Below are 14,836 nucleotides of genomic sequence, written 5' to 3' on the forward strand. Positions count from 1 at the left end.
CTCTGTAAGGCCTATCCTAGCAGGATAGGAAAATGGAATTCTTGTTGGTCATTCCTTGCCATTAAACACACCACATCTAAAGAAAATTTAAATTAATTTTGTTTCATCAGTAGTAGGTGAGATATCCTATTTAGAGTCATGTAAGTTCATACTATAATCTTTCTAGTCTAAATATGGTGAAAATGATTACCTGGGAACAAAAAGGATGAATCTTTTATTGTAGGAACGTGTTGAAATCTTTAACTCAGTGCCAGTAAAAAAGCATTTTCTTTTTTGCAGATTATAGAAATTTTGTAAACATTAATCAGCACACATAAACTATATACTGAAGTCTGTGTATTCATATAAAGTAAGGAACTTGACCTCCAGTTTCAGTAGCAGGATTTGTGCAATGCTGAGTTTGAAAGAATTAAGATTGCTGAATTTTTAGTGGAATATTTGTTGAGACATCTCCCACTTCCTTTAGGTTTGGATTATAGGCATTTTAAGGAAGTGACCTCACTTGATATTATAGGAGAAGTTTCTTGGGGTGGGAAGAAAACGTAACTAATTTTTAGTTAATTCCAGTGCAATTGCAGAGCAGACTTCACCTGAAAAAGTTACTGATACATGAACTTTAGCTGTTAAGGTTGTTTCTGCAAAAGTCAGCTGGGAAGAAGAGCGCTCAGCAGAGTGAAGGGATTGGCCCGAGCTGTTTGCCAAGGGCCCTGTCCCTGCTGGGAACGGGGGAGTGACTTTGTCAGGCAGGTCAGAACAGAAACTCAGTTAAGATGCACCAGCCCTTGAAGGAGCCAGCATCCTTTCTCTCACTACAGGTGTGGCTAGATTAGATGAATAAAGTTGGATGGATGCCCTTTTTTTTTTTCTATTCCAATCTTACTGTGACTTCAGAAGTGGTAGGAATACTTTCTCATTGACAGTTCTGATGGATGGTGTATATATGTTTTAAACATATCATACGATTACTTTCCTGATAGTCTTTACACACTGAATCGTTGTGCTTCACCAGCTGATGCTGAAACACAATAAAATATATTTATATATATATTTTAATATATATATATATGAGATATTTATATATTAAATTTAAAAATTTATTGTCATTATAATGAAAGATTAAACCTACAAAATAGATAGATTAGGCATGCAATCAGATCCTGTCGTTAAGAAAGTTGGAAAAGTAGTTTTCTCTATTTGCAGAAGTAATGATTAGTAATAGTGCCAAATCTAAATATCTTGGTCAGTAGAAAGATCCTAAAATAGGCAGCCTCATATATTATGAAATTATAATACAGCTTTTTCTTGTTTCAATGTAACGGAATGCACCAGTTTTTTCGATCACTGGATTTCATATGCTTTTTAAGGAATGGGCTAGTGAGGGTGATCAATCAAGAAATTACTTTAGAGTGGGTAGATTAAAATATAAAGAGCCTTGTTTTTATGTCTGATTGTTCATGAATAAGAAATTTATGAGAAAATCCAATTTTGTACTGCTAGAATTCATTGCAGAGTAGGTATGCATGACAGATAAAAGTGGCAAGAATAAAGGAAGAAATGAGAATATGGATGAGTTAAAAGAACCTGCTTAATCTCTATTATATCTGATAGAAACCTTTTCTGGGGCTGCGTAGGAATACATTTCTAGGGTGGTAAGTTATAAAAAGAAACTCTATAAAACTACTGTAAGCTCATATGTAATAGTTTGTTATATAAAAGTGGGGAAATAAATTACAGACAAATTGCCAAGCAATAAAATTGATTGAATAACATTTGATTAATAACATTCACAGTAAAAATAGCATCCACATATCTTACAGATGGTAGAAGAACTAAGATTTTGGTGAATGATCTGCAATAAAGTAATAAATATAAGTAAATGTACACCAGAAATGTTATATTACATTCTGAAAAATAATTTCTCTGTGTAGACTTTGTAATAAAGTTTTTTGCAATGTGCTTGGTATTTATGGATGGAATAGAATGAAAGTCAAAAACATTTGGAAAACAGCTTTCAGCCTGATGTTTTAAAGCAATCAGAGGTCAACTGTAACCACAAATCAAAATACCTTTTGAAGAGGTTTTAGTAACTAACAAACACAGGAGGTGGTTTACACCAGCTCTTTTCCTTTGAACATCCACTGATTAAAAGCAGTCAGACCACTCACTTCATTCCAGCTGAGGGAATGATAATGGACCCCATTAAAACCTTTGCAGGTGTCCCAGAACGTGAGCATGACTTTACAAACCAACAGAGCTTCAAAATGGTAATTGCCAACAGATTCATAAAAGACAAAGTATTAAGGGGCAGTGTATTAGGTCTGGGCAGGAGCTGCGTGTACAGGATGAGTAACCAGCTATGCAGGGAGACGTAAAAATGGGCTTCTCCCTTAATTCAGGGTTCAGTGAGTGCAATTTCATTTCCTTATCCTCCATTTATGATAAGGGCTATAGGTTAAGAGTATACAGATTTCTGTGAAAAGAGGTGCTCCTCTGAAACTCTTTGTGGCTTTAAAACTGATCTTTGTTGTATAAGTCCAGAGCCTTACGAGAAACTATGTATTTAACTTTATTCCTTGAGAAGCAAAAACTATGGAACTGTTCAAATTCTGAACTCTTGATGCCAGATACAGAATGAATTCATGAGCATTCTAGAAGAATTCTTTAAATTCTAGGCAGTAATTTATAGATCAATTTAGTAAAAACAGTGTTTTCAGCATATAATTCATACTGATGCTGCCTTTGTGCACAAACCTGTTTGCTTATTCGTCCTCACTGTCCTGTCCCTTAGCAGGTCTGGAGACTTTTACTGTCATCTCTTTCCAGTCCCTCTGGAAGAGAATTCCTTCTTCCATGACATCTCTGTGACACTAGACAACTGGTAAAGGATAGACTAAGGCTACTCAGCACTGATGTATAGTCACTTGAAAAAACACATAAAAATAAGGTTAACATCTAACATATACATGCAGATCTTGAAACGCATCCCATTTCTTCCATATACTGAAATTCTTTAGAAAAATACAGAGTTGAGCTGCCAAGACTTACATATCACTTAACTATTTTATCTTCCTCCCTTTCCTTCTGCTTCCCTGGTTTTATTATCTTTTTAGTTCATCTGAATGGAAATTTTACAGGTTGTTTTGTGCCACACATCCATAAGACTGGAGCTCACTGGGACCTCTACCATTTCTCAAATTCAAAACCCGTGAAACCAGATACGGAAGTATGAACTCATTAGTATCCTAATGCAACCATTAGACCTTCTAATGGCAAAACTCTGCAAAGACATTTCATCACAATAATCTTTGATATGTCCTCCACTTGGAGTATTTTTAAAGCTTCTTATTGACATAACTCTGTTAAAGTGCTTTTCAAAGTAGTGCTCAGCAGGCAGGTGGTATTGTGCAATATATGTAGTACAAGCTCACATTACAAATGATTTGTCACTCTTAAAACAGAAACTGAAAAAAAGTATCTCAGCTAATAAAATCTATTCAGTGAGTCTGCCTAAGAAATACACGTGTTTGGTAGTATGTTGTCTATACATAAATAGCAGCACTATATAAAACACAATTCTATGAACCAGTTGGATTTGGATTTGTCTTTTTTTTTTAATGTTTATACTCCATGAATCAATATATAGGCCATACTTAAATACTAGGGCTTGGACTATGCTCTTTATTTTCTCATTTATTTGTCTATACACAAACTGTCTATGCCATAGTTTTCATATACTACTCAGTGCTTTGAAATTCTGCCAAACATTCCTTAAAAAATACTTTAAGAAAGCTGAAAAATAAACACTCTGGAGCAAAAGTAAAAAAAACCAAACAAACAAAGCAAAAAAACCCCACACCCAACCAAGAACCCAACAAAAAAAAGAACAAAATATTCAAGGTAATGAAGTGGAATCACTTCTTAGACGACACAGTTGTTATGAGTTGCAGGGAGCAACACCATTTACTGCAGCTGGTAAATTAGCTAAAGCCAGGCTATACAGAGCAAGACAATATTATTTTCTTCTCACTTACATGTGATTTGATATGATTCAAACAACAGTCTTTTAATGGAATTTTTTACAGATACCCTGAAAATTCTCTTGTATCAAAAACCAGTCTATGTACTCTTCTATATCCATTTAGTAATACAACAGATCTACTTACCTATTCTTCCTTTCTCTACAAAGCCATTTAGTGATGTTTAGAAAATGATGAGAATTTATTTCTAGAAAAATAACCTTTTTTCTTGTGTCCCCCACAGTTCATGCTTTAAACCAAAACCTATCCTTGAATAACCACAACAGTCAGCAGCACTGGGAGGAATGGCCAGATAACTGACAGCAGAATTTCCCACTCTTAGCTTGTTGTAAAAATGCTTATAAAGCACCAGGGAGAGGGGTAGGAGAGGAAGGGCAGAGAATGTTTAAGCGAGTTTCTTGGATGCTGGGCTAGGAGACTGGAGAAAGCATGCACCTGCCATATATCTTATCCATTTCACTAAAATGATATTCAAAATCAGGCAATGCTGATATTCCCAGAATTGAAATAATAAATAAAAAGAACTTCCAGCTAAACTAATTATTATCACACTACAGTCTTTATATAATGTGCTATTTACAGGGAAATACAAAAAGTATTTCATTAATACAAGTACTACAAAGACTACATGTGATGCAGAACAGCTTTTACACTAGGCAAGGGTATGGAACCTGGAGTCAAAAATAATAGAGAATTTCCCCCCACTTACCAGTGCAACAGGCGTTCAGTGCAAAACAAACTGTGTTCACTCCCTTCCATTTCAATGCATTTTCTCTAGAAAGCTCCTAACAGAGTCACAGTCATTTTTCTATGCTCTCATCAGCAGCACAACACCTTTGGTGAAGGAAAAGCAGTGAGCTGGCTGCAGAGTGGGAATGCAGAGAATTGGCAAGTGTAGAAAAAGTGGAGAAGCTACAAAAATTTATTTTCCAACAAAATAACTCTCCACAAGCTGTGTAAACTTTTCTTACTAAAACAAATACTCTAAAACACAAAGATTTTACATTTCCAGTGAAACTCACAGTAACATTTGCCTGTTTTTACTCTCCTGATCTCAACAAAGAGCCAGCAGATTTATGCTTTCCCAATTACCTGGGTCAGTAAATTCCCTCATATTCCCTGAATGCAATTTGGATTTTTAAATTAAGAGACAGAATGCAGAAATAGACTTTTTGGGCTTTTGAGTAACCTTTGTTTTCTTCAGTAGATTCTCACAGTTTGCTGCCTAACGTGCACACGCACACGAACATCAATCCACCACCCACCCACTCACATACACACCTCCAACATGTGTGCTCTGTTTGCTGACAGTAGAACAAAAATTAAGCTGTGCCCATTGCAATATTGTGACCTGAATAGAGAAGAATAATTTATAGTGGTAAGTTCATTAACTTTACCGTAACTTTAAAATGCAAAATTTGGTTTGCAAGGACAGCGTAAGGTATAAGAGTAACACCCTTTATCTCAAGCACTCATCCATATTTACAATAAGTATAAGCTTTCTGCTACAGAAGAAAAAGTATTTAGATTGAACACTGTTACAGATTTCCTAAGTGAGGCTAGTTCCAGTTGCCAGTAATTCAAAAGCAAATCTGCTGACTTGGCATTAGGACTCTAAAACAGTGTGATCAAACTTATATAGTAAGAAGGTGTCTGCAGAAATAACATTTATAAACTGTATATACAGTACACAGTACCAATACATAGAAAATAGATTTTGACTCCATGATCCCCTGTGTGTAAGGCAAGACTGAATTCTGTCTTCATACGGAGACCACCAGAGGTACAGAGCAACAGAGTGGTGCTTAAATCAATATGCAAATCAAGTGCATACAAATTAAAAATCAGAGCAGACAAAAAGTTTTAGATTTTTTTATGTGCTGATCCTGGCTTGCTGAATACATGGGAAGTTATTAAACATCAAATGTACCTTTTTTTTAAAAAACACTAACAACACCTTGATGGCAACAGATATTGTTCAAGTGGCAGCTACCAAAAACAGCTTGAAAAATGTCATAGTACAACATCAGGAACTCTTCAGTTGTACTACGCTAATTCATATAGCACTAACCAAAAAAATAAGTATATGAATATTCTATTTCATGCTATTGCTATGCAAGCAACAGCAATACAAATCAGCATACAGAAGGATACCATATGTTCTGCAAAGAAGAACCCAAGATATTTTCAAGGGGCATTGTTACAAGACTTCAAAGAAACACAAGACTGCCAGAGGCAAAAGTTACTGACGGATGTAAACATCCCTGTTCCACTCTCCTGCATCGTTACGTTTTTTCGATATCACTTCCCCATCCTTGTCACAATATTGGTCCCTTGATTTATGGCGGCTGCGCTGTTTGTTGCATTCGTTGTGGTCCTGCTCGCGGTCCCTCTCCTTTGAGCGGTGCCGGGACTCTCTGTGTCTGTGTTCACTGATCCCATGGGACTCGTCTCTGTGATTATGATCCCTGTGAGAATCATAGTGGTCACCGTGCTCATGTGAGTAGTCCTCCTTTGGCTCTACATACGCTGAATCTCTGCTGTCTTGTGTTTCTGAGTCAAAAGTTTCCTGCCTGTGAAGGCCTCTGCCACCACTGCGATGGTTGTGGTGCTGGCTGGAGGAGGAGCGGTGCTGGGATTTCCTGATGGGTTCCACCCGTGCCTCCTCCTCAATGTGGGAACCGCTGCGCTCAGGGACCGCGTGGTCATTCCTCTGGTCTCCTTGAGAGCCCTGCTACCAGAACCAGCAGTGAGGTCACGAGGTACACACATTGAAAAGCTTCCCCCAATAGCAAATTCAACTAGAAAGTACCATGAAACCAATAAAATTTCAAGTACAGAACAATCCACTTTGAATCTAAACTAGGAAAGAAACCATTAGTATTCCACTTTTACTGAAAATTCAGTATTATAATACAAACAATTTTTTTTTCTTGCATCAGAATTTAGGGTGACACTTGGGTTATTCTGTGGCACTTTCTCATTTCTTGTGATGTTTCTGACTACTCCAGTTGGCAATCATTGTCACCACCCTCCAAAGAAAAAGCATGCAGAAACAGGACAAACTGCAGAAAAATTGAAAGGAGATATCAGGCCAGGAGAGGGCACATATCAGTTGAGAGTTTACAGATGCGTGTCTGGCAACAGCTGCTATGGGAAAGTGATTTTAGAGGGCTGAGGAGGTGGATTCCAGCAAAGAACCAAAGTACAAAACCTTGGCTCTTATTGAGGGACTTTTTTTTTAAGGAAAAAAAATGCAATTGAATCTGGTATGAATAAAGTTTGTATTATGATACTAATAGTATCACTGACCTTCTGTTTTCTCAGCAATAATTTCATTTCTTCTTGGTAACGAAAAATTAAACATTGATCTCATAATTTTAAGAGCTCGAGAATACAGCCCATTGTCAAGAAAAGCAGGAGGAGAGTGATATTATCACATACAAAATTTCCTAACACACCACTGCTATTAAAAGACTGAAATAAAAATTACCAGGCAATAAACCTACTCTTCACCCGCATAAATGCTTTGCAATCACTGCAAAATGAACAAGTGACATTATTTACCTCATTTGGGGATTTCATTACATTAACCTGCTTTTATTGCCAAGCTGCAGCTAAGGACTTTTCAGGCTTAATTGCAAAAGTTTTAACAGTAATATTGAAATTGAATTATGCTTCTCACATCAGATGAAGAATGTCAAGACAAAATCATGTCTGCTGCCACAAAATTAATGTAGATTTCACCAGAGTTATACAGGCATTTGTTTGTGAGACTGTTCTGAATACCAAAGTTAGTCTTAAGTTTGCCCTTCTATGTTCAGAGTTGTCTAAAAATAAGGATTGCCCCCAGGGCAGTTCATGGACATATCTTCTTTCTGTCTTTCTATTTTGTGGAAAAGAGCTAGGGGAAGGAGGAAATTTTGTCCTTCAGCCACAGATCCTGGCAGGTGGGTTTCCTAGCAACCCAAAAAGTAAAATCACAGGAAATTGAAAAGGAAAATAATCTGTATTTAATCAGAAACTTATAAAAAGCAGCATATTTCAAATCAGAAACTTGGGAAATTTGACAAATCCCAGTTTTCTAAGACAAAATTTTATTATGCAAACATCTGAGAGACGAGCTGAGTTTCTAATTTGAAACAAACAGCACAGATGAGAACAAGGTAACAGGAATAGCAATAAAATTTCTTATTTGTTCTTGCTTTTGTGATTCTCAAGATAATTCTGATTTACCAGAGGGGAATATAATAATTGTAAACATGACTAGATCTGTTCAAGGTGAAATGAAATGACTCAATGGAGGTGAATTGTAAATGAAATTAAGAGAAAAACAAAAAAGTCCAAAGCAGAAACATGCCTGCTTTGCATGTGTAAACACAACTTTCATCAGTTCATCACCATGACTGGCTTTAAGGCACAGAAATATAGTACAAATGTGAAACCCTATAGCTCTCATGTAGTCAAAGGCATTACCTATACATAATCATGACTAATAAAATCTGTCAGTGCTGTGGTCTGAGAACAAATGCAAAATTTGAACCTGCATTGGAAACACTGCTGCTCTTACAAGCTCAGATGCATCTTCTGTGCTATGATGAGCACATGAAAAAACAATGATTAAATTTAGAACCAATAGCTGCAATTTCAGAATAGTGTTAGGGCTGTTGGGATTTATGGGCAAATTCATTGACAGTAACTTCCATTAAATATTACAGGGACACTGAACAGGTAATGTCTGAATTTGAATTAGAGTCCAGCTTTTTGGTTCATAACCAAATCTGGGCTCTGATTTGGAATAGATTCTTCAGTGCAGGAATTTTATGGCCCAATTTCATAAGGTTTTTTGTCTAAAATAGAAAAAGTTTGAGATAATCCTATTTCAGTACTCAGTTTGTACTTACAAAGAAGTAGGGGCTCTTGGAAAGAAGTTAATACAGCATTGAAAGAGGACAGAGAAGCCTTTGTCCACTGAGTGAATCTGCCTTGCTCCTTATTTCCAGTGGTCCCTGATCACCTGCACCATATGTGTGTAAGGTGGCTCCAGACCTTTTGGAGTTATTTCCAACTATTTCCATACAATTTTGTTGTGAAGCTCCTCCTCAGACAGACACAAGGTCTTTGCCTATTTAATTTCAAACCATCCCAGGATGCCTCACGCCTTCAAGCGCCATGCAATGCACACAGGCAGCTTCATGCTGTAAAAATGCCCCTCTGGCAGCTGGCAACACAAATCCCTCCTCACAATGTACACTGGGGACTTAAAAACCACAAACCCAAAATATGTTTCATGGCAAAGAGGCACTGCATTGGCCCCAGGGGGGGATGACTCCAATGCTCTGCAGTGCAGACGTGGCTCCCCCAGACCAAACAACTGGTGGCTTTTCCCTGTAGAGTAGTCCAGAAAAACAGCACAGGCATCGACTTTAAATTCTCTAAATACAGGGTCTTAACACTGTTGAAATAATGGCTTCAGCCACCATCATTAACAAACAGACCCAATCTGTGCTAAGGCAATGACAAGCTCAGGTTTGAGATGTCTGCTGGAGATGTATTGTAGGAAAATGAAATCAAAGGAACAGAAAAGTTTTATGTTCAATAAGGGATCCCTGTTGATTCACACTGCTGTACTAGTAGAGCTACAAACAAACTTTGAAACTGCAAATACATCCTCATTTTTAGTCCTTAAAATAAAAATCTGTTAGTTTGTAAGGAGACAGCACAGCATTCAGAAAAGTGTTATTAAAACTCTGCATAGTTCCTCCAGAGAATGTGGTTAATAGAATGAGTATGTGAGCTATAAATCCACACTCAAAAAGCATGAAAACACTTGAGCAAAATAATTTAGAAGTTTACAAAGCAAAGAAAGTTTATCTAGCAAGGCTGCACACAACAATACTGAATTTCATACTCAGAAATTCTTCCAGCTCACAATTTTTTCAAGGTGTTTCAGCTCTGAGGACAGAAAAAAAGGCAGAAATGAGCTATAGCTTACAGTTTCTTTTCCTGCAACTGTATCTGAAAGCAAGGGAAGGAGATACCCTTCAAGATGGCTAAAGAAATTTTTCTTGTTAAAGAACAAACCTGTCAAGTCTGTGGTTTTCTAATGGGAAATAAATTATTTGACACAAAAACTTGTTTTGCAAAACCATTAAAAAAGAGCACAACTATTTGCATTTTAACTTGGGTGCAGATGCATTTTTTCCTTTGATTTTCTAAAAGGAAGTGTTTTTCTTAGCCAAAGTTATGAATTATAACTTGCATATGTATGTAATTTATGGGCATATATTGAACTTAGGTAGAAATTTAGATGTAGTAAGCCTTTATTTGATCTGGGACAGATCTATTTTATCCCCCTCTGTGTACTTCTCAACCTGAAGGAGTCACTCACTACTTCTAATGAAAGAGTGAAGTAGTTTAAACACTTAATTTCATATCATGCAACACATATCCAAAGGACAGCATCTCCTTATGCTGAACACCTCAATAAAATGATACAAACCAGAAGTCAAAGGAGAAGAGAGGGGACATAATATACCCATATCAACAGGCACATCAGTGCCAGCTCACTGGAGAGTGTGCTCACTGTTCAGAACACAGAGCCTCTCTCAAGGTCTTTCTGCACAATGTGGGACTTGGATTTGACATAAGAGTTTGGCTTCAAGGAAGTCTGTACTTTTCACAGCAATGTCCAGTAAATAAAAGAACAAAGGAAACACTGGAAGGGCCACTTTGACCTTGAGTCTTTACTAATACAGTCAGTAATCCTCAACCTCTACAACTCTACAGCCTGTGGGAAGATTGGCACAGATTTCCCTCAAACACTTGTGGATCTGCCCTGTACATAACCCAGTTTGTCATGCAGGGCCTCTGGGGCCAGGATTTGCCTATTAGCCATAGTGTGCCCATCAGTCAGGAAGTCACCAGAGGCTGGAATGTGCACAGTCTTAGTCTAGTTTTATTTCTCTGATTGGATTACACATGGCCAGCTATAAAAATGCTTGTGGCTGGTACACATATTACTGGCACAGCAGTGTCCTGGGCACAATAAAACCTGAAGTATTCAATTTCACATCAACATATGTTTTCAGTCAGGCCAGCTTAGTCCTTGCAATCAAAACCAGCCCCCTAGTCAATACACAAACACATGCTACATTGAATACAATAGCAGTAACAGTAACGTGCTTGCATTTGCCTTTTATACTGAAGATGGGTGAATGTCTGCTGAAAAAGCTTTCAATCTACCAATAACAGGAAAACATATTCAGCATATTCTAGTATCAGCCTAACTCTGTGCTTTGGAAGGAGAAGAAGTTGGCAGAAGAAAAAGAAGAGATGGCATAAAAACTGTACCTGTAAATTAATATTTGGACCCGGGCTAATAGGAAGAGTGGCTGTTGCAAGTGTGCGAGTGAGAAGCTGGTTAGGAGGATTGCTGCTAGGTGGATGTGTGGCCTTCCAGTAGGCTTCCAGATAGTCAGCAAGGTGCTCACAAGCATCTTCAAGCTGGTTCTCATCAAGAATTACATCGAACATTTCCTGATAAAGAAAAGGTTTTAGTGAGAATGATCACCAGGTAAAGGGAGATCAGCTAGAGACACTGATCATGCTTTCCAATAATCTAAAAATTAACCACATCTTTAGTACTTGTATTAAGACATTTTACCTTTTTTTGGTTTTTTTCTGAATGCAGTTGATACAAAAGATGGTAATCATAACTAGCATTAATATTACACTTGCTAAAGCAAGGCCTTGTGACTTCCTCATATTAATGCACAAACAGTCAATGAAGACAGGAAGAAGTAGCTTGAACAAATCTTAAATACACAGAAAGAAGGGATAAATATCAAACAATTCACTTTTAAAAAAATGGGATGGCAAGAAAGGGATTCAGTCCCTTTGTAGAATAACTAAGAGAAAACTACGGTAAACTAAGACCAATAACTAACAACCATAAGAATACAGATCATTCAGTTTCCAAGTGTCATACAAATATTAGCTAAGAGATTAGTGACACAGTCTAATTTTAGTCTCCTGAAGTTAGGAGGTGAGTTTTATCCATTTTCTTCCTGGTCAGAGAGCAGAAGGCAGCTTTGAGGGCCTGTGCAGGTCTCCAGCATTCTTCACTGACTTCCTGGGGACCTAAGCATTGCTTAACTGAGATGCTTGAACTTAAAAGATGAAGACATTCCCTTCACTCTTCATAGCTCTGTAACTATGGCAAATTATATCTGCAACTGAACTGTACTCCCCCATTTTCTGGTTCCTTACTCATACTCTTGGCAGCTGAGTGTGCAGGCAGCAATGCATGCCAGGTTTGAAACACACTTGGGGTGTCATCACCTCCACTTTATAGGTGGAAATTGAGAGAATCTGCTTCAGTGCACATCTGAAGAAGAACTGCAGAGCTGTCAGCTGAGCAGTACCACTGAGCTCTTTGGCAAAACCCAGACCAAGAACATTAGCAGTGGTGGGCCATGCTGACAGATGCCCCAGAGGAGCTCTAAACTACCAGAGATAAAGGACAGTCACTAAGAGGGTTCATTTTTCAACCAATAACCCCTAAAACTTAGCAAGCAAAGGAAATGTTCAGTTTACTGAAGCACTGACTGTACCAGCACACAGCTGTGACTAGAACTCTTTTTCCCTTGCACCCTAAAGCTGAGCCCGGAGACCTCAGGATGTGTCATGCAAAAAGCAATAGTTAAACATGGCCAGAAGAGGGCAAACATCCCGAAATTATGTAATTAACCTCGTGCTTGAAAAGAAAGGCACCTTTCAGAGACAAGACATAAATTAACAGTAACTCACAGGAGGACACTGTGCCAGTTTATCAGCTGCTACCATCTGAACATTAAGGTGTTTGGCCTGAGATTTCCCTCGAGATTTTATCAACCTCTGTAAAACCTGTGAAAAATAAGATATTTTAAAAAGTGAGCAGACTCAGACTTAATATACATGTATAACCACTTAAAATGTTTACACTGGAAACTGCTCACATGAGCAGAGCAAATTCTTCATTTGCTGGCTTCAAGAACATTTCCTGTGTTCCCTCATCCAGGATGTGCTAATTTTCATTTACATCCAAATATCTCCTTTCCTTTAAGAGCACTAAAAAGTTCCACTCCTGGCTTTTTTTCTGCTGTTTCTGGTTTTGTTTGTTTCTAAGCTGAATTTTTTTAATTGAATTCCTGAGTGCTCTTTTCACAAATTCAGTTTTCTCTTTCAAATGCCTCTTCACAAAGTGTGCATTTTTTACACACACTGAAAGAGTATATTATCAGATATTAAAATTTAGCAATCAGTCTGATACTCATTCAGTGAAAATCATTCTTTCATTTCCACATTATTTTGATTTAACAAACCATGAGCACTACTTATGTGGTTGATACTGAAACTGCAATTCCAACTAAAAAACTCATTGGAGCTACATCTTCTTTTCCAAAATAGGTTTTGGCTAACACTAGAGCTCAGATACTTTTTTGATTATTAATGGTTTGCTATCCAAAGAGAAGCAATGATAATCTATAGCTCTGAACCTAAATGAGGACATGTGAATAGCTGAATTTGAGGCCCAAAAAAACTCAAAAAAAAACCTCAAAAAACCAACCCAGAAAAACAGAAAGAACATGAAAGTATCTAAAATATTTACCTTAGGAGAAGAAATCTTTACGTATACTATAATGGGAGCCAGAGAGGTTTTGCTCAGCTGAGCTGGGTGATTAATGGTATCAGCATCAAGCACTACCAACTGCAGTGTCCTGGCCAATTCAAAGATCCGTTCAATTTCACTTTGAACTTCAGCTGCAAAGTAGAAAATTAGAGTTAGTGCAAATACTAGGAGGTGATTAGCTTTAAGGAATGTGACAATATAGCAGCCCTGTGTGTAGCTCCTTCTCTAGCTGCAGGAATTGCTGTTACCCGTGCCCATCCCGGGCACAGAGAGCAATGAATGCAGCGTTAACGAGGGCGTTTCACCCCCGCTTTGCTGCCCCCGCAGGCACTGCCTGCCTCCCTGCCTCACCCATTCCTGCTATTCCAGGCTGCAGATACTGACAACACCTTCTGACATGACCCCAAACCATGGATATAAGAAAAAGGGGTACAAATGCCTGCTGCTCAAACGGCAATATGCCAAAAACCTGCTACATGTAAATAATATTAACTCAGATTTGGCTCTTACCCAGTAACCAGCTTGCTCAAACTGGAGTGCCTGAGACAGGCTTTAGGAAGTACTGATTACTGTACCAGTAGAAACCACTGTCTTCCCATTTACTTCAACTTATCAAAGCTTTGGAGAACAGGTTTTGTTCTACTGGCCTCAGTATGGTACCATGTTAAAAATTTGTCTATTATGTGTAAAACACTTTTGTAAGAGAAAATAACTGAATAATCCACATAATGTTATGGTATCCTCCTAACAATCCCAGGAGCTGTGGAAAGCTGATTTTCCCAGAGGAAAATAATCTTTTCTTCTGATAGTCATGCTCCCAGCTCCTCAGCACCCTGATTGGCAGTACTTTCCAGGGCAAACCTCTCCAAGACAGATGGGCTGCATCCGCTTTCACAAGTGGTGTAGAAACTGTCTTCATTCCCCAGTGAAACAAACTACATCTTATAATAGCAAAATCATCTTTAAAATGAAATCACATTTTCCTGCTCCGATCTTGCTATTGGCTGATTTCACAGAGGAATTAGAGAAGCTGAGTGATTTATGCAAGTCTTTAAAGAAAGTCATTGGGCCAGATAAGATTAATTCATACAGGTTTCCCTTTAAAGGTTGTGCATGCTTCATGAAC

The 14,836-nt window shown here is 37.8% G+C and overlaps 1 protein-coding gene across 10 annotated transcripts in view; it reads right to left on the bottom strand.

Moving 5' to 3' along the window:
* Window positions 1-816: 816 nt before the first annotated feature.
* CACNB2 (calcium voltage-gated channel auxiliary subunit beta 2) overlaps window positions 817-14,836 on the bottom strand; it is a 245,447-nt gene continuing 231,427 nt past the window's right edge. For 6 of the 10 annotated variants that reach the window (XM_074535278.1, XM_074535267.1, XM_074535299.1 and 3 more), the window contains 4 exons: window positions 13,690-13,841; window positions 12,849-12,944; window positions 11,391-11,576; window positions 817-6,771 (listed from right to left, as the gene is read on the bottom strand). In XM_074535278.1, coding sequence (XP_074391379.1) covers window positions 6,280-6,771; window positions 11,391-11,576; window positions 12,849-12,944; window positions 13,690-13,841 — 926 coding nt within the window. In that variant the 3' untranslated portion in view covers window positions 817-6,279. The remainder of the gene's footprint in view (window positions 6,772-11,390; window positions 11,577-12,848; window positions 12,945-13,689; window positions 13,842-14,836) is intronic. The other 4 variants (XM_074535284.1, XM_074535270.1, XM_005480305.4 and 1 more) reach the window with 1 other exon arrangement.

The sequence above is a fragment of the Zonotrichia albicollis genome, chromosome 1 (assembly GCF_047830755.1).
Source record: "Zonotrichia albicollis isolate bZonAlb1 chromosome 1, bZonAlb1.hap1, whole genome shotgun sequence".
In the NCBI taxonomy this organism is placed as follows: Eukaryota; Metazoa; Chordata; class Aves; order Passeriformes; family Passerellidae; genus Zonotrichia; species Zonotrichia albicollis.